At 39.9% G+C, this 24,887-nt stretch overlaps 1 protein-coding gene and 1 long non-coding RNA gene across 2 annotated transcripts; one reads left to right on the top strand and one right to left on the bottom strand.

Moving 5' to 3' along the window:
• Positions 1–1,818: 1,818 nt before the first annotated feature.
• Positions 1,819–20,806, top strand: eci1 (enoyl-CoA delta isomerase 1). Its single transcript, XM_069905448.1, has 7 exons — positions 1,819–1,900; positions 3,710–3,847; positions 5,125–5,252; positions 11,383–11,529; positions 13,597–13,718; positions 15,537–15,715; positions 19,771–20,806. The coding sequence occupies exons 1-7, from the start codon at positions 1,861–1,863 to the stop codon at positions 19,935–19,937; spliced, it is 921 nt and encodes a 306-aa protein (XP_069761549.1). The 5' UTR covers positions 1,819–1,860; the 3' UTR covers positions 19,938–20,806.
• On the bottom strand, positions 20,397–24,874 carry LOC138746876 (uncharacterized). The gene is made up of 2 exons (XR_011347167.1): positions 24,697–24,874; positions 20,397–20,751 (listed from the first exon to the last, which is right to left on the bottom strand). It is a non-coding gene; the product is annotated as an uncharacterized lncRNA (long non-coding RNA).
• Between the last annotated feature and the right edge of the window lie 13 nt (positions 24,875–24,887).

Raw genomic sequence — 24,887 nt, forward strand, 5'->3', positions numbered from 1 at the left:
CTAGCACTCCTGTAACATTATCTACTGTGATTTCTGCCCTGAGTATTCTAACTCGCTTTATAGCATCTCAATATCTCGAGAGCATCCATTCTCAATGGGGGCCATGGCACATTTGTGGGGGGGGGGGAACAAAACAATGAGTGAAATCATAAATTTTTAAAAATATTTTCTATCCAGTCAGTAGGAGAGAAGTACGTAAGAAACCCACTAAATGACTGCTACACAAGGGAAGGGGGGGCCAATAAACTTTGAGCAGAGTCCTCAGGCGGTCACAGCCAAAAACATATTGAGAATGGCTGCTCTAAAGTATATTTGCCATTCTGAGCTTTTACAATTGTCTCTCATGTAAGGCACCATCTCTGATATAATCATTTTCACTGTCCTTGATCCTTATCATCTTCCCAATTTCTCCATGTGCACTCAAGGTTTTACTTCAAAATTAAAACATCACTAGTAGTTGCTAAAATTGACTGAACTACGCTGTGACCATCCTGTTTTCCATTTCGGGTGCATTGAGCCTGCATATACTCTGCTCTTGCACTTCCCTCTAAGTTTCCAATCCGCTCTTATCGACTTCTGATTATTTTCCTTTCTGCAACTCTTCATATTTTAACTGAATTTAACATCTGCTACATCAACTTCCTCATAATCCTTCTCAATTATTCATTTGCTTTCTACATTAATACTGCACCGTTCTCTCTCCTCCTTTTGAAATGTTCACTCTTCTGAAAAACTTGTTGATATGTTTAGTGGAAGAAACAAAAATTAGATTTTTAAAAATTTTGTTATGACCTTTCAATGTTTCCGGATAGATCTCAGCAATTCCAGTTATTAGATAACTTTTGGGATCCTTACAAGATTTCGAGTGAGTGTTGCTGTACTTGTTCAAAGAGAAAGTATGACTTCCATTTTCCCTTGCCATCACAGTCCAGAGCATTGTTCTGCGCTCCCATGGCAATCACAGAATAAATACTCCCTTCAACGTTTGCTGGCATTTGATAATGGTGGTCTCTTCAGATTTATTGTTAGAGAATACACACATCACTTACAACCCTGAGATTTCTTTCCTGCAGGTGAGGCAGAATGATCACTTATTGGTAGTGCAAAAGAACTGTATTCAATGTACAGATGTAAACAATAAAGAAATGCCAACAAACTGACTGTGCAACATAGAGAGGAAAAAAATCCAAATAATGTGCACAAGAAAGAGTCCTTAAATGAGTCCATGATTGAGTGTTGTTGGAGTCCGATGGTGGAGGTGGAGGAGCCATTCCTGAACCTGGTGTGGCAGTCTTGTGGCAACTGTATCTTCTTCCTGATGGTAGCAGTGACAACAGAGCGTATACCGGGGGATGCGGATCCTTGACGATGGCGGCAGCGTTCCCTGGTCGATGTTCTATGAAGGGGCCTGTTTCTGGGCTGTAATGTTCTACGTTCTCAGTGGTGAGGAAGGTTTTGCCTGTGATGTCCTGGGTTGTGTCCACTACCTTTTGCAGGGCTTTATGGTCAGGGGTGTTGGTGTCTGCATTACTCAGCACACTTTCCACCATACCTTTGTAGAAGTTTGCTAGGGTTTCCAGTGATACTGTAGAACATCCCAAACTCAATGCACATGAAATGAGCAGCAAGATATCTTAGTGAATTAAAAAATCAATGTGGTACATTACACCGTCTAGAAAGTGGACGGTGGCAATCTGTCAACGTACTTTGCCTTCTCAAGCCCACCCAGTTCCCCCCTTCTCAAGGTGCAGGGGTCACTGAGCCTTCGCGGGCTGCCGTGGCAACGGCTGCAGTGCCAGCAGAGCCCAGGAGGCGGCGCTGCGCCCGGTTCAGAGTTCCGGCTTCCCCTCCGAGAAGAAAATGGCGACTCTGTGGAAGGTGGTGCCAGCGTTGAGCTCAGGTCTGTGACACTGGGGCCCGGTGGGTAACAGCCGCAGGGCGTGGGACTGGAATTCACTGTACCCAGCACTGAAAACAATTGGGAAGCTCAGAAATTGCGAGCTCTCTTGCTAATGCAAGTTCTTTGCTCAGCCCCCTTTACTAATTCGTACTTTGCCCACTGTCTCCTCAGCATCTGTAGCCTGGCACCAGCACCAGTGGCAATACAGTGCCAGAACCCTCTCTGGTGCTGCTGCAGTGCCTTTACCGTGCCCAGCACCACCACAGCCTGCTTATAACGACCCATTACCATCACAGCACTACCTTGCCATTCTCCTGTCCAGCACCAATTCACCATTTAACTGTTTACAGTAAAGAATGCCATCTTTACATCCAAAGTAATGATACCACCAGTACATGGATCTAACAAACTCCTGCAGGTGCACTTTGAAAGTATACTGACTGGTGACACACACCGGCTTGCTAACTTGAGTGCCCAGGAATGCAGAAAGCTGCAGAAAGTGATAAACCAAGCCAGATATATCATGGGCATCCACCTCCCATCCATTGAAGATATCAATATGAGTGCTGCTTCGAGAAGACAACTTCATTAAGGATCTTCATCACGCTGGTCACAACCTCTTCTCCCTGATAGCTTTGGGAAGAAAGTACAGAAGCCTGAGGTCCAGTATCTCTAGGATAGTTGTTTTCCAACAGCTATCAAGCTCGTGAAAATCCCCATACTACCATAACCTGAGCTGAAGCTTATACAGAACCACCAAAAGATTTGTTTGCACAATTGAAACTATGCTTTTTTTCTTGCATTAACTGAAACTGTGAATAATTATCAATCCTTTTGTTATCTCTTTTTCTGTATTTGGCATATTGTGGTGATTTAATGTATACTATTGTAATATATCTTACAAACCTATTTGGCTACAGCAGGTACACATTTCAGTGCATCTGTACTGTATAAAACAAATTCTCATTATCTTCTTCTTTGGCTTGGCTTCGCGGACGAAGATTTATGGAGGGGGTAAATGTCCACGTCAGCTGCAGGCTCGTTTGTGGCTGACAAGTCCGATGCAGGACAGGCAGACACGGTTGCAGCGGTTGCAGGGGAAAATTGGTTGGTTGGGGTTGGGTGTTGGGTTTTTCCTCCTTTGCCTTTTGTCAGTGATATCATTGCATTATATCACCACCAGCAACAACACGGGTCACTATATTGTGCATCGGCAAAAGGTGGATCATCCAGTTTATTTTCTGACGTGTATTCTTCCATGTGCAGTACAATCTTATATGTGCAATTGATCATGTTTGGATTTAATATTCTGCAAAATTGCTAAATTTTACTCTTGAATCATCTGACATGGGTTTAGACATTTTGGCTAAACTTACTGGTCCTCAGAGTTATCAAACAGCTGTGGCAATTTACTGAAGTATTTGTCGAATTTGTAATCTTTTGCACGGATTTCTGATAACATGTTTACTCTGAGTTTTGGAAATTGATTAAGGTCTTTTGAGATTATATGTCTGTGGACATCTTAACTATATCATGATTGAATATATTAAAGGCTGAGATAGAATTTTGAATGATTGGAGGATCACACAATACAGGGAAGGGACAAGAACATGGAATTGAGTGCAAGATCAGATCTTATTGAGGTGCTACGTGGCCTTGACCTCATATTCAGATGAATTCAGTCTTAAGATCATAAGATTTTTAAAATGCTCTCCAAATTTATTTGCAGTCAAGGGTACAGTTGCGATTAGATATTCACATTCCTTACGTTCCCCATCCATTTACTATCCCATGCTTTGTGTGTTTTAGGATATACATCACTTTATGGCATTAAAAATGTGCAATATAAGGCAGGAAGGATTTTATGCCAGTTACCATTCAAGTCATCAAACCAAAAGAGATTGTTCACAAACAAGAACATGATCGTGGAACTGGACAACAATACAGGTAATTTCAGAAGAATCTGTCTCTGCAGTCTTCTGCTGTTACATCGAGGACAAATGTTGGCCCTTTGCAGATTGAAGTCTAATTGGAAATAAGAAAGTGGTCCACGATTTGAACAATTTGTGTCTGTACTCATGGAAGAAGACACAAAAATTCTGCTGGATATATGAGGAAATCAAGGGTTGAGCCGCAATGATATGTGCAGTAAAACCACTAGTATCCAGAATTCAAGCGATCAGCAGTCTCAATCAAATGGCAAAAAAATCATGGAAAATGAAAAAATTAAAGTAAATAAGAATAAAATAATAGGTTATAAGTACACAAGTTTAAAATTGTAAATTTTCTCTGAAATAGCACATAATCCTTTGGTGAAGGTGGGAGCAAATATTCAGCCAGCAGAGGGCTTTGCTCATAGCAATTGTTTGAAACAGTAATGGCGTCACCCAGGATGAAGAGCCACTCACCTTTGGGGTGATTCTCTTAAAATGTCTCCCCAAGAGTCGCCCCAGTCAGAGGCTTTGTGTAAACTTGGGGGAGGAGGGGGTTAATTATCTTTAATTATGTTGTTTGTCTTTCGAGCAGCTCCATGGAGAGGGAGAAAGCTGCAGGTGCAGTGAAGGTTAAATGCTTTCAAAGAATGTGACTAAAAGTAAATCACTTTAAGGTTTATATATTCATGCAAGTAAAGTTTGTTCAGAATAAATACAGTATAGTATTTTTGTCTTTTAAACTATTTATTCTTAATGCAGGTGTATTAGGCATTGTAAGAGTAAGTCTTAAGCAACTGGAAAATACACTTATCCGGCATCTGTCAATCCCCATCTGTGCCGGATACCACGGGTTTTACTACTGTATACTACTCATTAAAAAATTGCGCAGTACCAGAGAAGTTGGTCAGCTTGAAAGCTCACAGATCCCTAAAATCTAATGATGCACAAACCTGAGTTTTGAGGGAGGTGACTTTGGAGATTATGAATGTTCCATGGGTCATATTCCAAGATTTTATAAATTCTAAAATTCTTACTTTCAATTGGATGAAAACAATTATGATCCCACGTTAAGAAAAAATAATACACCTTGTATAGAAAACTACTGTTAGTCTAATTTCTGGCGTTGCTTTTTTTTATTGTAATGAAATGACCAGATTAGAACTGAGACGTAATCAGTGAATTTCTTTCAATGAAAAAAGTGGTGTCACAATCAGGCGTTCCATTCTAGAAAAATAGTATCTATCAATGGATTCAGGAATCCATTTTAAAGCTTGTAATTTTGTTTTTCAGGAGTTGCTGTGATTAAAATGAAGAAGCCTCCTGTTAACAGTCTAAGCCTGGAATTTCTCACAGAGTTTGCCATTAACATTGAAAAACTTGAGATGGACCGAGAATGTCGTGGAGTAATTCTCACTTCTGTACGTACAATCAATAATTCTGGTTCATTGCACCATGGAATAGTACAGAATATGTCCCATCATGACTATGCAGGCTGATTGGTAGAACTACCAAATTAATTGTAAAAAAATACATTTTTTCCATAGACGTGAATTTATTCCCAATATATCCTTCATCAGTCAGGGCATTGAGGATCAGTGACAAGAGGGCAAAAGTAACTTCCAAAAGAGCTAGCAATGTAATAAGAAAACAGTTCTTTTATTCGGTGATAGTGTGAAATAGGTTGCATGGTGCGAAATGTTGCTGAAAGCCGTTTCAATTACTGTATAAAATTTAAAAGGGAATTGGATATACTGGGAATAAATTCACATCTATGGAAAAAATGTTATAATTGAAATGGCTTTCAGCACCATTTGGCACCGTGCAATCTATATCACACTATCACAGAGTAAAAGAACTGTTTTCTTATAATACTGCTAGCTCTTTTAGAAGTTACTTTTGCTCACTCGATGCCCTGACCGATGAAGGCAAGCACGTCATGTACCTTCTTGAGCATCCTTTCTAATTGGGTTGCCAATTTCAGTGAGTTAAGGACTCTTTACATCAATGCTTGGAATCTTGGACTGAGCGGTTGGCACTGAAAAGAGATTGGAAGTGTTCTGACCATCGGTTGAGGATGGAGATCTTGTCGCTGAGGAGGACTTTGCCGTCTGAGCTGCGCAGCGGGCTTTGGACTTGGGGTGAGGGGCCGTACACAGCCTTTAGAGCCTCGTAGAAACCCCTGAAGTCGCCAATGTCCGCGCTGAGCTGTGTTCGTTTGGCGAGGCTAGTCCACCACTCATTTTGGATCTCCCGGAGTTTGCGCTGAAGATGGCTGCATGCGCGACGGAAGGCTTGTTTCTTCTCTGGACAGGACGGCTTTGTAAGGTGAGCCTGGTGGGCAGCTCGCTTCTTTGCCAGCAGCTCCTGGATTTCCTGGCTGTTTTCGTCAAACCCTGCTGGAGCAGGGAGCCCTGCTCCAGCTCCCTCAACAGCCCCTAAGGCTAGAGCTGGATGAGGTTCCCACCCTGGATGAGACATATAACGCAATCGAACAACTGAAAAGTGGCAAAGCAGCAGGTATGGATGGAATCCCCCCAGAGGTCTGGAAGGCTGGCGGCAAAACTCTGCATGCCAAACTGCATGAGTTTTTCAAGCTTTGTTGGGACCAAGGTAAACTGCCTCAGGATCTTCGTGATGCCACCATCATCACCCTGTACAAAAACAAAGGCGAGAAATCAGACTGCTCAAACTACAGGGGAATCACGTTGCTCTCCATTGCAGGCAAAATCTTCGCTAGGATTCTACTAAATAGAATAATACCTAGTGTCGCCGAGAATATTCTCCCAGAATCACAGTGCGGCTTTCGCGCAAACAGAGGAACCACTGACATGGTCTTTGCCCTCAGACAGCTCCAAGAAAAGTGCAGAGAACAAAACAAAGGACTCTACATCACCTTTGTTGACCTCACCAAAGCCTTCGACACCGTGAGCAGGAAAGGGCTTTGGCAAATACTAGAGCGCATCGGATGTCCCCCAAAGTTCCTCAACATGATTATCCAACTGCACGAAAACCAACAAGGTCGGGTCAGATACAGCAATGAGCTCTCTGAACCCTTCTCCATTAACAATGGCGTGAAGCAAGGCTGTGTTCTCGCACCAACCCTCTTTTCAATCTTCTTCAGCATGATGCTGAACCAAGCCATGAAAGACCCCAACAATGAAGACGCTGTTTACATCCGGTACCGCACGGATGGCAGTCTCTTCAATCTGAGGCGCCTGCAAGCTCACACCAAGACACAAGAGAAACTTGTCCGTGAACTACTCTTTGCAGATGATGCCGCTTTAGTTGCCCATTCAGAGCCAACTCTTCAGCGCTTGACGTCCTGCTTTGCGGAAACTGCCAAAATGTTTGGCCTGGAAGTCAGCCTGAAGAAAACTGAAGTCCTCCATCAGCCAGCTCCCCACCATGACTACCAGCCCCCCCACATCTCCATCGGGCACACAAAACTCAAAACGGTCAACCAGTTTACCTATCTCGGCTGCACCATTTCATCGGATGCAAGGATCGACAACGAGATAGACAACAGACTCGCCAAGGCAAATAGCGCCTTTGGAAGACTACACAAAAGAGTCTGGAAAAACAACCAACTTAAAAACCTCACAAAGATAAGCGTATTCAGAGCCGTTGTCATACCCACATTCCTGTTCGGCTCCGAATCATGGGTCCTCTACCGGCACCACCTACGGCTCCTAGAACGCTTCCACCAGCGTTGTCTCCGCTCCATCCTCAACATCCATTGGAGTGCTTACACCCCTAACGTCGAAGTACTCGAGATGGCAGAGGTCGACAGCATCGAGTCCACGCTGCTGAAGATCCAGCTGCGCTGGATGGGTCACGTCTCCAGAATGGAGGACCATCGCCTTCCCAAGATCGTGTTATATGGCGAGCTCTCCACTGGCCACCGTGACAGAGGTGCACCAAAGAAAAGGTACAAGGACTGCCTAAAGAAATCTCTTGGTGCCTGCCACATTGACCTCCGCCAGTGGGCTGATAACGCCTCAAACCGTGCATCTTGGCGCCTCACAGTTTGGCGGGCAGCAACCTCCTTTGAAGAAGACCGCAGAGCCCACCTCACTGACAAAAGGCAAAGGAGGAAAAACCCAACACCTAACCCCAACCAACCAATTTTCCCTTGCAACCGCTGCAATCGTGTCTGCCTGTCCCGCATCGGACTTGTCAGCCACAAACGAGCCTGCAGCTGACGTGGACTTTTTACCCCCTCCATAAATCTTCGTCCCCGAAGCCAAGTCAAAGCAGAGACATCAATGCTTGTAAGGATCCTGCCATTAACTGTATCCTCTTGCATTTGACTTCCCAAAATTTAATACCTCACATTATTAGGGTTAAACTTTATCTGCCGTTTTTTTTTCTCTGTTCAAATTTCCCAATGATCCATATTCTGCACATTATGTAACTCGTTTAGTTGGCATCTTGTAGAACAATTTTTTTTCTGGCCTGTGAATTATATGCAGACTGCCATTTGTGTCAAGGACATTAGGAGTTATTGTCAAAAATGGCTGTTTTAAAAGCACAGTGCATATGAAGTCCATATAATTTCATTATTTTCCAGGAATTTCAGTAGATGCATATTTCTTCATTTTCCCTTGGAATTGATTTTGTTAAATTTACAAAATAGATCAAGCATAAAAATAAAATATTTTAAGTGTTTCCACAATTATAATTGGAAATAAATTTAAATTTCAGATGTCAATTAAAATTAACTTGATCTGGTTCTTTGATATAGAATAAAGAGTTTGGACCCTTGGAACATCGATTTGAATCAGTGCAGCTAACTAAAGATGGAATTGGAATTTTATGAAGGTTAATTTATGTTTCATCAAAAATGATACAAGAATCTGTGAAATCTAGTCACCCAAAAGAAAGTGAAAATCTTTATTGCAGTGCTTTGTCCATATATGCCTGATAAAATAAGAAAGATATTATTTTGGTGGCACAGTTAGTGTAATGGTGTGACAGCGTCAGTGATCGGGTCTTGAGTTTAATCTCATGCTGTCTGTAAGGAGTTTGTAGGTTCTCCCTGTATCTGTGTAGGTTTTCCCCAGTGCTCCAGTTTGCCCCCACCCATCTAAAACACACAAGGGTTGTGTTAGTTAATTAGTGTAAGTGTAATTAGGTGGCATGGGCTTGTGGGACAGAAGGGCCTGTTACTGTGCTGTACGTCTAAATTAAAAAAATATATCATCTTGTACAATAAGCACGTCTGTTATTACATACACAAGAGCAGCGATAAAGATTAGCCCAGATGGTGTTATATTTAAAATAATATTTGTAATTATTAATCAACAATTATCTAACATCTAATCTAATTTAACTAACTTATCTAAACTTAACTGAATTTACATACAATTATCTAACTTAAACTTTAACTATGCGTGATTATATTGATGTGTGTGGAATACCTGTAATAGGCCCCGAGGACCCTAAAACCCAGCAGCATTATAAATTCTCCAAGACAAATGGTTACTTAAACAAAAGTTACTTTTAATTTTCTTTAAACATAAAAATAGGGTCAAACTTTAACTCATTACAATGAACTTAACTCCCTTCTAATTCTAAGCCCCCGTTATGTGTGTATAAGTTCAGAAAAATTCAGAAAAGTTCAGAAAAGTTCTTCGATTCACAGCCCAATCTCACTTCACACTCCTCCAAGTTCATTGGTATCAGGCAATTCTTATACTGTGCACAGAATTTAATATTTATGCATCTCCACCAGGCTTTGGTGCTTGAAAGGTACTGCTCAAGAATGTTCTTGTCGATTTTGAGAGAAATATTTGTTGCTCGTTGGACACACACAAACTAATTCCTTCCGATCAGCCACTTCAGTGTCTGGCTGAAAAAACTTGCCCCATCAAGGTTTTCCAGATGATAACCTTTCTTTGAGGTCACCACAGAGTTCCTTTACTGTTTCCCTTATCTCAGGTGAAACATTATACAGCCAGCCATCTCCTCTTGTATGAACCACAAGGGCTTTGAACAGGCTAAACGAAGAACTCACAACCCATCTTCAATATGGGGTTTCAAAACCAGCTTCCAAAAGCTATTGCAGAAAACCAGCAGTCATCCTTTCTCTCTGTGTCACACTTAAAGAGAAAAAAAACTGTTTGACTCTCTCTGCATGCAAAACCTCATGACCTTCCTACAACAGCAAACTGCCTTCAGACAGATTGTAGCACCGGACCCAATTTTCTGAGTCCATTCATCTGTTGCTTTCCAAAACAATAATCCATTACTCCACAGTATGTCCAATTAACAGCTTTTTGTGAAGTCCTTCAACAAAGCAGTTATCACGGTCTTTACAAAGGCATTTGGATGCTTTAGATGGTTGAAGCATGCAGGCCTCAGATGAATGGTGAGACACTCAGGTTTTTAATGGTTGAGACATGCAGGCCTTAGATGGAAGGAGCAGTTCATGAAGTGGGTGAAAGCTCTGTCATTTTAAATGAGATCTGTGTTGTGAAGTGTTTGTATCTTTTTGTGAAAAAACCCACAATTTATCTCCTTTAAAACATATCTTTATACAATAATAAGATAACATAATCCGTCACAAACCCCAAGCTACTGCAGCTCAAGGCTCAATTCTGGGAAGGGAGTTCCAAGTTTCAAGTTCAGAAATTTGGTGATGATACATGGGCTTGAAATTGATGCGACATGCAGGCTTTAGATGGTTGAAGCATGCAGGCCTCAGATGAATGGTGAGACACTCAGGTTTTTAATGGTTGAGACATGCAGGCCTTAGATGGAAGGAGCAGTTCATGAAGTGGGTGAAAGAGACCGGTGGTGACAGGAGGTTGATTAACTCACAAAAACTTCAGAGAAATGTCCTTGTTAGACGAGGGCCTTCAGCAATTAGAACCCCTTTTATGGGTCAGTCAAAATGGAATACAGTATTTCTTCTGCCAATAGAGAATCCTTTTCACAGGTCAGTCGAGTGGAGTGTAGTACTTCTTCTGCAACTTTAAAACCTTTCTTGCGAGTCAGTTGAAGCGGTTTCTCTTCCCTCTATATTAACAGGAAGAACTCTGACAGTCTGTTGATAACCACACAATGGGGTCAAGTGCGTTCTCAATCCCACAGAGGAGGTCGAAGTGATGTTTCTCATGCTGCCTTCTTAAAATGGCCTCTCAAACAAAATATGTACTGTCTTTTTAAGAAGCTGGTTGCTTCAGGGCTTCTCCCTTTCACTATGCAAAATGTATCAAGTAAAGAACATGCTGTCTCCGAAGCCTGCTGCTAATTCAGTCACTTTTGAAAACCTGCAGGCTTTTGCAAAATCTGGTCTCGTAAAGGGAGAGTCCCACACAAATAAAATGAACTGGAAAATGGGGGAATGTAATAAGGTCACTGCTAAATACTGCTCCCTATGAATATTGGTTTTTCAACTAATGGTCTGGCACCAAGAAACAATGTGTAAAATTTCACTTTAAAATGAAATCAGCCTAAAGTACAAATCGATTCCAATAAGCTTTCTATGTGCTTGAATTGTTCTTTATTTTGGAAAGATGAAATTTAATTAAGCTTTCATTTTAGTCTATTCCCAGCATCTTTTCTGCTGGCTTGGATATCAATGAAATGTATGGGAAGCCACCAGAACATACGGAAGAGTTTTGGAGAGCTGTTCAGGAAATGTGGTTGAAATTGTATGGATCCAATCTGGTGACAATAGCTGCAATCAATGTAAGTGCTTTGATGAGCCTTGCAATTTTCATATGGATTGTTACTTATCCTGTCATTTTTCATGGAAAGAATAAATTACTCAATATTTTGGCAGATAAAACAACACTTAAAGGATCCAAAACAAAGGGGTCATCCTATAGGCCAGATACAAAAACTGTAACCTTAAAATTCTACTCAAAATATCATTTGATTGGCTCCATAACCCACCCAGACCCCACCCTATAGCAAATGTTTTAAGATATTGGTATATTAAAAAAAAGCTGCTGCAGTGTACACAATTTTTATTTTGCATTAAAATCCAATACCAAGGTGGTGTTAAGCCAATAAAAGAATTGTAAAATAATAAAAATAATCACACACATTTAAAATCCTTGAAAATCACTAGCTTCATTGTATGAGGCAAAGAACTCGGCGAGCACATCCAGAGTCTCACTGTTTACACTGTCACCATTTGGGTCCCAGTCTGAGTGGTGAGTTGGCTTTGGCTTTGTCGTCAGTGTCCCACAAGATATCATCCTCCGTACCATCCATTGCACTATAGATGCTGCACTTTTTGAAAGATTTTATCACAGTCTCATGTTTCAACTTGCATCTCAAACTTCATTTTGCTGGTGGCTCCATGATAACAATTTGATAAAAAATTTAAACTGGTTAGACAGAAGCAACAGACTGAACCACACCTACTAGCCACGCCCACCAGCTCAGCAAACACACGTACCAGTATGTTTGAGGGTCTTCTTATTACTACCAATATGAGCTAAAACTATGAAATTCAGTCTGAAATTGGTGTCTCATGTTATCTGAAAGTTGGCTTATTCACTGAAATATACAGTACATTAGAATTTGAAACCCTACAGATCCTTATTCAAAGAAATCTCACTTAAATCATTGATTTAAGAAGTCAAATAGACTTCGGACCTGGTTTGAATGGATAAACATGTAATCTCAACATTCTGAACACTTTCTGAAGGAGAAGTGAAACAAAAACAGAACATTGTGAAATATTCATCAGGTCAGAAGAAAAACAAAGTTGATACTTTTATTGTGACTTCAACCCATTATGTTCAATGTTGACTCCCGTTCAGCTTCTGTACTTTTGGAATTTGCAGCACTTCCTTAGAAATGTGCCAAACTGAGAAATCATAGGCCCTTTCACATCACCCTCCTGTGAACTGGCAGTATGAAAATGTCGGCCCGGGAAAATTACCCTCACCCAGCGATGTGTAAAGGCAAATGGCCAAGCAGGGGACAACTGCTGCGTCACATAGGCGATTAAAACAGGGAATTATACCACGTGGCAACAGCAGGCCACTTCGGGACATAGCAACGGTGGTTCACTGTGGGATCAATGGCTGTCCTCATTATCCATAATCCCCCACATAGCTATAACTGCTCTGCATTTCCCGGTGTGGTTCCTGCTGTGTGAGGGAATTATAGGTAACGAAATTGGCCATTGATCCTCCATTGTGCTGCCATCATGATGTCCTGAAGGCAATGAATGGTCTGGGGGGAGTGGGTGACGACTGGCGGTGGCGGGGGGGGGTGGGTTCTCATTAAACGTTTGGATCATATCATTAAATCTGAATCTCATTCAACGCTGATTGGAGAACTGGGTAAAGAAATATTTTAAAGACACATGTTTATGTGATAATGAAATAAACACTCCGTAACCATTGAAAGTCAGTTTGAATGAACAGTGGGGAGCAACATAAAGGTTAGAGTAGCCTCAGTGTGTTACACATCATTGCTGGAGGCAGGACACCCCCCCCCCCCCCCCACCACCCCACTAAATTGCCAGGGAGGAAAATTCGCAGGGAATTTGGACTGCAATGTGAAAGGCCTGAGAGGGCATGCCTTCCTGGGAATTTCACCCAGGTCCAAGTAGGGTCACCGCTTGCATTCTGGCTTTCTCTGTTAATAGCTACTTTGTATATTGGAGTTTTATAAAAGTAACTGTTTTAACTTTGAAAAATACATTTTTTAGCTGTGTGACTGTTTAAGTAACTCAGTTGATGCAGTGGTTGATGGTCCATGTTCTGTAAATGGCATTTCCACTATCATTTTTAGGGAGCCAGCCCTGCGGGAGGGTGTCTCATAGCAATGGCATGTGACTATCGAATTATGGCAGATAATCCAAAATATGGAATAGGCCTTAATGAGACAAAACTTGGTATTGTTGCACCCTTCTGGTATGAAACATTAAACATTATTCACCTAAATTTTACATATATTATTTGATTTGTCATGTTTCCTGTTAAAATAAACTCTCAGTCTCATAACTTTAGCTCTTCATCTATTTCATTCTTGGATTCTTTTTGTCTTTAACTATTTATCCACATGATCATTTCCTTTAATGTATGTCTTTCTAATTTTCAATCTCCCTTTGCCTTTAATTTGATATCTCCTCTGACATTCCTTGTCTTATTTCAAATTTCCTGTGCATACTTGGACTTGTATAGAGATCTTTGTGGCCTTTCTTTCTGGACATTTGTTTCTTTTGTGTGACACTTTTCATTTTACTTATGGAAGAATAAAGAACCTACAGTGTATGCACATTTTAACCCCCAAAGCAGAAAGTCAGCAAATTCAGTGATGGTTGGGCAGATTTTAATTTCCTACAAAGGTATCTGTGTGTGAATATGGCCTTTTCTCTTCTTAAATGCTTTTATCATTTGCAGTTTTCATGGAGGGTTTTGCTGGTTTTGTTTTGGGACAGGGCACCACACAGTAAATGTAACTCTTGGTTGCAGTGCTGTATCTGAACAAGATCAGTTCTGAGTTGCACCTTGGCTGATCTGAAAGAGTAGATTTACTTGGAAATTATTTTTCTTGAGGGAAGTAATTTCTTCACCATTATTCAAAAGCCTCCAAACTCAATTAATTGGAGAATACTGAAAGTCCCTGGTATTATTTCCTTTGTGTACTTGGGACTATGGATCACGCAAATGAAATTTTAAAGCAAGTCTGGGGCCGATGCGATCTGGTTGGGCACTTCAGAGTAGCATATTAACGGTCCAGTTAGAGCTTTAGTCTGGGTTTGACAAGAACATTGTTCATTGATGAGAGGGGAATCGCAGGCTGATGTTGAAGTTATGATTGGGTAATGAATTGGAGCTCTGTTAGGGAAGTGATAAAGGGAATCACAAGAGAATTTGGAGGTTGGGGTAGGTCAGTGACAAAGGTATACTCAGTTGAAGTGTCAGGAATAAAGGAGTAATCGGAGTTGTGATAGTGTGATAAGTGAATAGGCAATGACTCAGATGGTGGAAGAGTCTGAAGAGGTGAAGGAAGTTATCTGAATTGGGGTTCCAGCCTCCACTTTTTTAAAAAAATGCTTTTTGTTTTTCTGTAATAGTAATTAATAGAATTTAGTTCAGAAAAAAAAATCCAATTACCTTTGGATAAATTGTAGTGAAACTGTAATTGTGTGCTTTACCTTTTGCTATGTCAAAAATTTTCATTGCTTTTAACTGGGATGAGTGTGTTGCATGAATGGTCAACATTTAAAGGTTATTCCCAATTATCCTTGAAAAAGTGGCGGTAAAACACGATTTTGAATCACTGGGTGTATCCACATCTTAAGTGATGTTGGGTTGGGAACAATAAGGACACTGGTTCCTTCTGCCCAGCATTGTCCTGTTATGCGTTTCCACTTATCCCCTTCCAGCCTCTGTTTCTACCTCCCAAACCTGGCTCCAACTGCTTCTTTTAGTTTTCTCTCTTTATCTGTCCATCCTTAGCCCTCACGAGTTGCTATATCCCAACTCTGCTCCTCTTTATTTCCTGTCTGTCTCCATCTGCCCATCATCTCCCACACCTGGTTCCACCTATCACCTTTGATTATTGCCTTGTTTCCCTTTCATCTTTTTATACTGCAATCACACTTCCACATTTGCAGTCTTGACAAATGCTGTCTGACCCCAGAAATTGCTTTTTTTGAGGCATTTATTAAATAGTGAATGGATTTTGGTTCCAAATGTAATTTTTTCTCCATTTCTTCATCAAAGGTTCAAGGATACAATGATAAATACCATTGGAAAAAGAGCTACCGAACATTCCCTCCAACTTGGTCTTTTGTACAGTGCTCCAGAGGCTTTGAAAATTGGACTTGTTGATCACCTCGTACCACAAGATAAAGTTATGGCAATTGCTTTGAACATCATGTCGGAGTGGTTGACTATTCCAGGTAAAACTATTCTGAATTTAAAAATTGTAAAATGTGAAATAGTTCTTTTTTTTTTATTAAATTGTTGCCCCCTAGCAGCTCATTTGCTAATCGATGCAAGTCAAGTTTATTGTCGTCTTATGGCACAAGTACAACCCCACAAAACAGCTTTCTCCAGTCCTCGGTGTAAAACTCGCAGACACACAACCAGACATAACACACATATAAACAATACATTTTCAGGACAAGTATTCATCTTTACAAATAAGTAAATAAATATTGTTCTATGAATATGAGAGTCTCTGATAGCTTGTGTGAGCAATTCCTTTGGTCATTCATTCTCACTGCCTATGGGAAGAAGCTGTTTCTCAGCCTGGTGGTGCTGTCTCTGATCCTCCTGTATCTCTTTCTCGACAGGAGCAGCAGAAAGATGCTGTGTGCAGGGTGGAAGGGGTCCTCAGTGATTTTGCCCACCCTCTTTGGACAAAGATCATGGAATGTCATGCTGATTGGGAGGGGGAGGGGTTGGTGGAGGGAAATTCCAGTGATCCTCTGTCACTCTTGTGATCCTGTGAATTGACTTCCAATCCATTTCTCTGCAGCAACTATATCACACTGTGATGCATCTGGACAGGATGCTCTTGATAGAGTTCCTTTTGAAGGTTGACATTTTGGTGGTCAGTTGCCTTGCCCACTTCAGTCTTCTCAGGAAATGCAGTTGCTGTTGTGCCTTCCTTATAAGTGAGGAGATGGGTGTCCGCATTAGGTCACTCGTTAAGTGAACTCCAAGGAACTTGGTGCTTTTCACTCTCTCCACTACAGAGTAGCTGATGTGTAGTAGGGGGTAATCTTTCCTAATCTTCCATATCGTTTTGGATCTTAATCTCAACACCAAACTCCAGCAACTTGAAAATTCACTTATCTGGAATCTACCAATCCCCATAGGTGCCGGATATCGTGGGTTTTACTGTAATCGTTTTTTTCTCACATCTCTCATGTCTATTTTGTTAGGTTGCAGCTCTTTTTTCTGAAGCCCTAACCCTTCCCTATAACTTCCCTCACCCCTGATAACCTCTGGTAAACCTCTCCCGTACTAAGACCTTAACATCTTCTTGAAATATGTTTCTAGAAGTGCCCGCAGTACTCAAGCTAAAGTTTAAACAATGATTTATAAAACTTGAGTCTGAGCTCTTGATTTTACATTTTGTACATCTTGAAAAAAAGAAAACTTGCGTGGTGTGTTAACTATTTTAATGTAGTCTCTGAAGACACCAAGCTATTAAAATTGTATTGCTTTTGCATATTTAGTCTCCTAAAATATATACTACACCAATTCTTTGCATTGATATTCATCTGCATTAGTTCTCAAGTATTTACTAACTTGCCAAGTTACAGGCGTTAAATGCGTATGGTCTGTTGTTTTTTGAAATTATATATTATTATCCATTTCATTAAGCAACATTTAGGTTTACTATTTATATCCAGAATATAAAAATGCACGTGAACAAGGTGCAGAAGTTGCCACTTGGCCCATGAAGTCCTACTGCCCCATTCAAAGGCTTGGTTACTGATCGGATTGTAAATTCAGTTCTACATTACTACACATCCCAAATACCTTTTAACTTCATCCTATATGAAGTGCTCATTTAACTACATAGTTCTAGTGAGGTTATACATCTTTCACTATTTTTTCCCTATCATGTACTTTTAATGACCTGCTTCCCCATTCTGAACTTAGCATTATATGCTAGTCACGAATTCTTCACATAACTCTGTCCTTACAGAGAGACCCCCAATTTCTACTTAAAATTATTTCTAAATATGTGACTGTTAGGTACCCAATTGCATGGGATATTGCAGTTTATTTCCATTTCATTGGCATTATATATTATCCCCAGTGAATCACCTGTGTTTTCAAGCAGTAGTAACTTACTCCCATGTATCATTTAATGATCAGCAATATATCAATTGCAAAAGCATGGTATTTTCATCCTTTTTGGGCTCAAAATTAGGTAAATTCTGTGAACACACACTGTTTGATTGGTAAGGTGTAGTATATATATGACATGACTACATGTAGCTTGAATATACTTTTCAATCCCCATTCCTCAATGCAAGATTATTTAAATTAACACATTATTCAAGGTCAGGTTTTCACTTCCAGTTACTTAAAAAAAAATTACGAAAGTAAGCTTGCGGCAAACATAAAAACCGACTGCAAAAGCTTTTATAGATATGTCAAGAGGAAAAGATTGGTGAAATCCAGAGTAGGTCCCTTGCAGTCAGAATCAGGGGAATATATAATGGGGAATAAGGAAATAGCAGACCAATTAAATTCTTACTTTAGTTCTGTTTTCACAAGAGGATACAAATAACTTCCCAAGGATGTTGGGAAACATAGAGACTAATACAAGGGAGGAGCTGAAAGAAATCGGTATCTCTAAGGACATGGTCTTGGGGAGATTGAAGGCCGATAAATCCCAAGGGCCTGATAATCTACATCCTCGGGTACTTAAAGAAGTGGACATTCAGATAGCAGATGCTTTAAGAATTATTTTCCAGAACTCGATAGACTCAGGATCAGTACCCATGGATTGGAGGGTAGCTAATGTTACCCCACTATTTAAAAAGGGGGGTAGAGAAAAAGTGGGGAATTATAGGCCGGTGAACCTTACATCAGTAGTGGGCAAAATGATGGAATCCATTATTAAGGATGTAATAGCGGAGCATATGACTGGCAGAGAAGGGATCGGACAGAGTCAACATGGATTTACAAAAGGTAAATCGTGCTTGACATATCTATTGGAATTCTTTGAGATGGTGACAGGTAAAATAGATGGGGGAGAGCCAGTGGATGTGGTGTACCTGGATTTCCAAAAGGCCTTCGATAAGGACCCACATAAACGACTGGCATGCAAAATCAAGGCTCATGGGATTGGGGGCAAGGTATTGATGTGGATTGAGAACTGGGTGGCAGATAGAAGAGAGAGAGAGTTGGGATAAATGGCTCGTTTTCTGAGTGGCAGGCGGTGACCAGTGGGGTGCCACTGTGGCCCCAGCTGTTCACAATTTACATTAATGATCTAGATGAGTGGATTGGATGTAATAGCTCCAAATTTGCAGACGACACTAAGCTTGGAGGGGTTGTGTGCACTGAAGAGGGGGTCAGGAAGCTCCAGTGTGATTTGGATAAATTGGGGGACTGGGCAGATACATGGCAAATGCACTACAATGTGGATAAATGTGAGGTTATCCACTTTGGTAATACAAACCGGAGGGCAGATTACTATTTGAATGACAATAGATTGGGAGATGGGGAAGTGCAGAGAGACCTAGGGGTTCTTGTGCACCAGTCACTGAAGGTGAGCATGCAGGTACAGCAGGTGGTTAAAAAGGCAAATGGTATGTTGGCCTTCATATCAAGAGGGTTTGAGTATAGGAATAAGGATACCTTACTGCAGCTGTACAGAGCCTTGGTGAGACCCCACCTGGAGTATTCTGTGCAGTTTTGGTCACCTTATCTGAGGAAGGATGTTCTTGCAATGGAGGGAGTGCAGAGGCGATTCACCAGGCTGATACCTGGAATGGCAGGAATAACTTATGAGGAAAGATTGCGCAAATTGGGATTGTACTCGCTGGAGTTTAGAAGATTGAGAGGGGATCTCATAGAGACATATAAAATTCTGGCAGGACTGGACAGAATGGATGCGGAAGGGATGTTTCCTATGGTGGGGGAGTCCAGAACCCGGGACCATGGTTCGAGGATAATAGGCAAACCATTTAGAACTGAGATGAGGAGGAATTTCTTTACCCAGAGGGTGGTAAATCTGTGGAATTCATTGCCACAGAGAGCAGTAGAGACAGGTTCATTGAATATATTTAAGAGGGAATTAGATACATTTCTTCAGTATAAGGGAATTGGGGGTTACGGAGAGAAGGCGGGGACGGAGTGCTGAACTTTAATATCAGCGATCTCATTGAATGGTGAAGCAGGCTCGAAGGGCCGAATGACCTACTCCTGCTGCTATCTTCTATGTTTCTATGTGTGTTACCTTTGTGAACTGTTTCCTTTGCAGATCATGCTCGGCAAATTACCAAGGCCATGATGCGGAAGCCAACACTTGATCGATTTTTGATTCAGAGGGAATCAGATATACAAAATTTTGTTAATTTTATCAGCAAAGATTCTATACAGAAGTCGCTTGAAATGTACATGGAGATGCTAAGACAAAGGAAAAGCTGAATAACTGTTCCAAAACAGGGTCTCATGTTTGCTGAATTAAATTTTCCTGGACTCTCTCAAATTGCATTTTTCTTTGACTTTTGCAAAATATTTGGGAATATTGTATCTGTAATTTTTCTTGATGTCGATTTTCAAAATAACTGCAAGATAAACAAAAGTTGTGATACAAAATGTGAAAGTGCCTAAATCTTTTGATTATGCTGTTTAATAAAGAATAACAAATTTTCTGTTGAATGCCTGAGTCCTTTAATGGTCATTAAAATTATATTTTCATAGTGAATTTTTAGAAGGCATAGTTTGGTAAATATTTTGGGCATTCAGCATTTAAATTTCGTTGGAAAACTGAACCTATTTTTGGGAGAACTTTTAAAAAAAACTTTCAAATGAATAAGTAATTTACAGTATTCTGGCTATATATTAAAAACAAATCTACAAAATGACTTACAGTAGGAGACAGAATGAACTTTTATACAAATTGTCTTTATCAATGATCTTAACAGTTTTAGATTAGCACAAGAAAACTATAAACCAGGTGAATGACTGAAGCACCTGGTCTCTGTGAGCCATTGTAGTCATAATGTTTATGTAGTTGGTCTGGCTAAGTTTTGGTCAATGATGAACTCTGGAATGATTAAAGTGGATTGCTTGTTGATAATAATGCTGTTGAATGACATGATGATAGATGATTATACTTCCTTTTCCCAGAAATTGTCATTGATTGGCACTTGCATGGTCATTAGATTTCAATCCCATACCAAGTGGTTGTCATTGACTTGCTGCTTATTGGAAATGGAGAGCTTCAATATCTGAAAGCCTGTAATTGCAATATATCAATATTGTTATTGATTCAATAAAACTTCTGAAAATTGTTTCACTGTACATTTTCTATTAGGAACTGTCACACTTTGTCTATTAGTGAAAAATATTTCACCAGTTATACCTGTGACTCGTTCATTTTAATACACTGCATGTGTTTAATCAGTTAAGTAACCAATAATAACAAGGTTTTTATAAATGGCAGGAATATAACCAGTTGAAGTGAGTTAAATTTGGAATTCGACAAAACATCATTATGGAAGGAAAGTTTCAAATGCAGTAAAGCAGAAAGAAGAAACAATTGGCACTTAATTTATAAATGCAGTGTTTAAAATTAAATGAAATGTTTAATTATTTTTAATTGTTTTGGACTGTCTTTTCCTAGTCCATTTGTGCGTCCTTCTAATCATTCTCATGGTTGTTGGCAAAGGTTTTACATAATTTTATTGAAATAATGTTGTGATACATGCATTCATAGAAACAATGTAATTCTTATGTATCTTTTGTTTCCAAAAGCCAAAATTATTCTACTTTTAACCTGATGTATCAAGGATGTGTGAAGAGAAATTGAATAACCCAGGGCAGCATGGTTGGGAATCCCGTGCTGCTGTAAGGAGTTTGTATGCTCTCCCTGTGTGTGCGTGGGTTTTCACCGGGGGCTCCAGTTTCCTCCCACCCTCCAAAAATGTACCAGGGTGAAGGTTAATGGGGTGTAAATTGGGTGGCTTGGACTCGTAGGGCCGAATTGGCTTGTTACAGTACTGTATGTCTAAATTAAAAAATGTAGGAGGTGCTTCGTAAAACTTTGTTTTATTGATAAATTGTAATGGATCTGTGTTAATATTAATATTTAGGTTAATGTTAAGCTATATTTCTTATAAATATGTCTTAGGTTAGTTGTGGGTTGGTTTCAGGGTCACAAACATTTACAGAGAACCATTATAATCAGAGAAGAGTTCATTTTGGAGTGGCAGTATCTAGAAAGACAGCTGATGGATCTGAAGTGGGTCTTAATTATTCAAATATTAAAATATGAAGCATTAAGTACTCAATAAGAACTGCTGAAGGCACCCATCTGTTTTTAAATCAAACCACTTAAACCTCTTGAATAGAGGTTGTTACGGATATGGAGTGGTTTTGAAAAAGGCAAGACATTTTGCACAAAGGAAATTGATAGTCATGTAGTTTCTAAGAACTGGGACAGATCTTGTTGATGATATGGATATACAGTCACATGATTTGGAGAAATATATTATCAAATTCAGACATTTTTGGATTGGTTTTCAGAAATCAAAACCCTGTTGGAACTTTGTGGAAGTGCTAAATTACTTCTAAGAAAAGGGGAACACAGAATAAGTAGATTTCAAAAGAGAAGCTACTTCTAACGATCTCTTTTAAGATAAAGAGGACAGTCTCATTGTTTGGAAAACAGAAGCTGAAATCTTCATTCAAAAGAAGACATCCTGGGAAGACAGGAATTGTATTCTCCTTTTCGCAGGAGATACATCGGTGGCTCAGAAGATGGTCCCCTCTATTTAAAGAATAACTTTCAAGACATCTCAACAAAAGAATTGTGAGTTAAGAGGCCTGACAATATGATATTTATAAGACTAAAATGATTCTGAAGATTTAAAGACTGACTTTTCGGAGTGGGACTTTATTACACACACATATACATTTGTGCGTAGTAGGGATAAATTTAGTTAAGTTTAGAGATAATTAAATGTTATGTATAAAAAAAAATTATTTTGAATTTACCATTGTCTAGTGAATTTTTCATTCCTGTTCCTTTGTTAGTGTTAACAAATCCCTTTAGTCCCAAACAAAATTAAAGGGATTGTTAGATCACAGCAAAATAAATACCATATCTTGAGATCCATTTTGCAGGGTGCAATCAAAGTTAGAAAGATTAAAAGAAAATAGAAAACGCAAGAAGAAATGTTTAACATGCAAGAGGAAAACACCTATTTTCTCAAACGCCATTGAAAATGACTAAGCCAGAGAGTTAGAATTGGTCATCTTAATTATAGAATTTCAATGGTATTCCGTAACATCAATCAGAACCAATAGGAAAAATACACTGTTGTGAGTTAGTAATCTAAAACTCACATTATCTTTTGACATTTTCTGCCCTTCAAAGGTTTTAATGTTGGAGGCGTGAATTTGGTTTGAACTGACCATTCTCAACAAGAGGCAGACTTAATACTGTGATTATCTGGTGCATTGTAGGTAAATTTGATGAAATAATTTGTAATGTTTATTTAGCACAAATTACAATTTATAAGAAATACCACAAATTAACATGCATTAATAGAATGGTTTTAATATATTTAAAATATTCCACACTGGTTCTCAGGAATGCTAGTGGAATCTATTCTATATCATATTTAAGCTGCACAAAGCAATAGTACACATGTTAAATATTATAAATACAAGCATAACAAAATAATTAAACACAGGTGACCAAATGCAAGATCAAGGAGGGAGGTTTTAAATGGAGATACAAAGGAGAGAAAGTTGGAGAGATTTATGGAGGAAAGCCAGTTTAGGACCCTGGCAATAGAAGGCAGTGGGACAATGGAAATTAGTAAATATATAAAAGATCAAACCTGTAAGAATGAAGATATTCGAGCGGTTACAGAAATTGAAGCAGCTGGTATCGTAGAGGAATCACTGTATTCTCATTGCAACATTCCACCTTGCATGCTTTCACTTCCACAGGTCATTAATGAAAAACTAGTTACAATTGGCTAAAAACTGATTGCTGCCTACTGCACCAATTACCTTCTGCCAGTTTGAAAAGGATCCAATTATTCCAACTATCTTTGCAATTTTTGATCCATGCACTGGTCCACAAGACACATACCACCAGCTGAATCAGACTCTTCCACAACAAACTCAATTGGGAACTTATTTTCGGACTCTTATTTTTGCACTTCATTGATTTTTTTTTTCACTCTGCATTGCACTATTCATTTACGTGTGTACATCGACTCAGTTTTTTTGCACTAGCAATAATTCTGTCTCGACCGCAGGAAAAGTAATCTCAGGGTTGTATGTGATGTCATGAATGTACTCTGACAGTAAATCTGAATCTGGTTGACTTGATTAATTCTCTCTGTTACATTCTCAAAGTATTCATGCAAATTTGTCAAACATAATTAAGCTTTCATAAAACTATGTTTGACTAGTATGACAGTATATAGAAATATTTTTGGGAAGTAAATTGGGAAAGGTTTGTTAGAGTAGATCACATACAAACACCTTAAAACAGATCTTACTTAAAATATTGGAGCTCTGCCCCATGCTCGACATATCGGGGTGTCAGACCTATTGCAAGAGCTTTGAAGAGTGATCAAGAGACTTCACTCATGGATTGTTGATTACAAAGGGCCACAGATGAAAGATCTTGTCGGAGCTGCGTTCTGTCTGGAGATGTTCTAAGAGGGTCATGTAGTTTTGCAAGCAGAGAGTCAAACAGACTTTCTATGAGAGAGAGAGAGAAAGAGACACACAGATCAGATCTGATCTTCAGTGTTCCAGCCAGCAGACAGCAGCTGGGACTGGAACAGGACAAGCTGGCAAGCTTGTGGAATGCCCCATTTTGGAAGACAGCTTGGTCAAAGCCCTTGTGGTTCATGCAAGAGGAGAGGACTGGAATAAGTAAAACAAAAAGGAACTCTGTGGTGACCTGAAGGAAAGAGGTTGTCATCGGGAGAACCCTGAAGGGGCAACCTTCATCAGCCAGACCCTGGCGTGGCTGACAGAAGTTCATCAGTTGTGGATGTCCTCAAATAACAAATCTCTCTCTGAAAACCGACAAGAACCTTCCCGAGTGGTAACCATTTACCTTTCAAGCACCAAAGGCTGGTGAACTTTCTAAATGTTAAAAGTTGAAGAAAAGTTGGAGGTTGGGGAGTTTTCCTCCATGATTAACTGTTACCTCTTGCCAATAAACTGATTGGCCTTCTGCCTTTTTTTTGGACAAGTCAGTCTCATTGGCTGTTTTCCAGTCGTCTGGATACCTCTCGGAGTTTAGACCATGATGGAACGTTTCAACCAACGGGTCCTTTAAAGCCCTCCCTCCTTTGACCCCCGGAGCTGGTCACCTTGCCACCGCTCACTGATTTCCCC

The sequence above is a fragment of the Narcine bancroftii genome, chromosome 12 (assembly GCF_036971445.1).
Source record: "Narcine bancroftii isolate sNarBan1 chromosome 12, sNarBan1.hap1, whole genome shotgun sequence".
NCBI lineage: Eukaryota > Metazoa > Chordata > Chondrichthyes > Torpediniformes > Narcinidae > Narcine > Narcine bancroftii.

Excerpts from the sequence above, each read along its gene's own strand:
- eci1 (XM_069905448.1), top strand. The coding sequence starts at position 1,861 with ATGGCGACTCTGTGGAAGGTGGTGCCAGCGTTGAGCTCAG. Across the intron at positions 3,848-5,124 it reads GGAACTGGACAACAATACAG|GAGTTGCTGTGATTAAAATG; the intron begins GTAATTTCAGAA and ends TTTGTTTTTCAG. Across the intron at positions 13,719-15,536 it reads GGTATTGTTGCACCCTTCTG|GTTCAAGGATACAATGATAA; the intron begins GTATGAAACATT and ends TCTTCATCAAAG.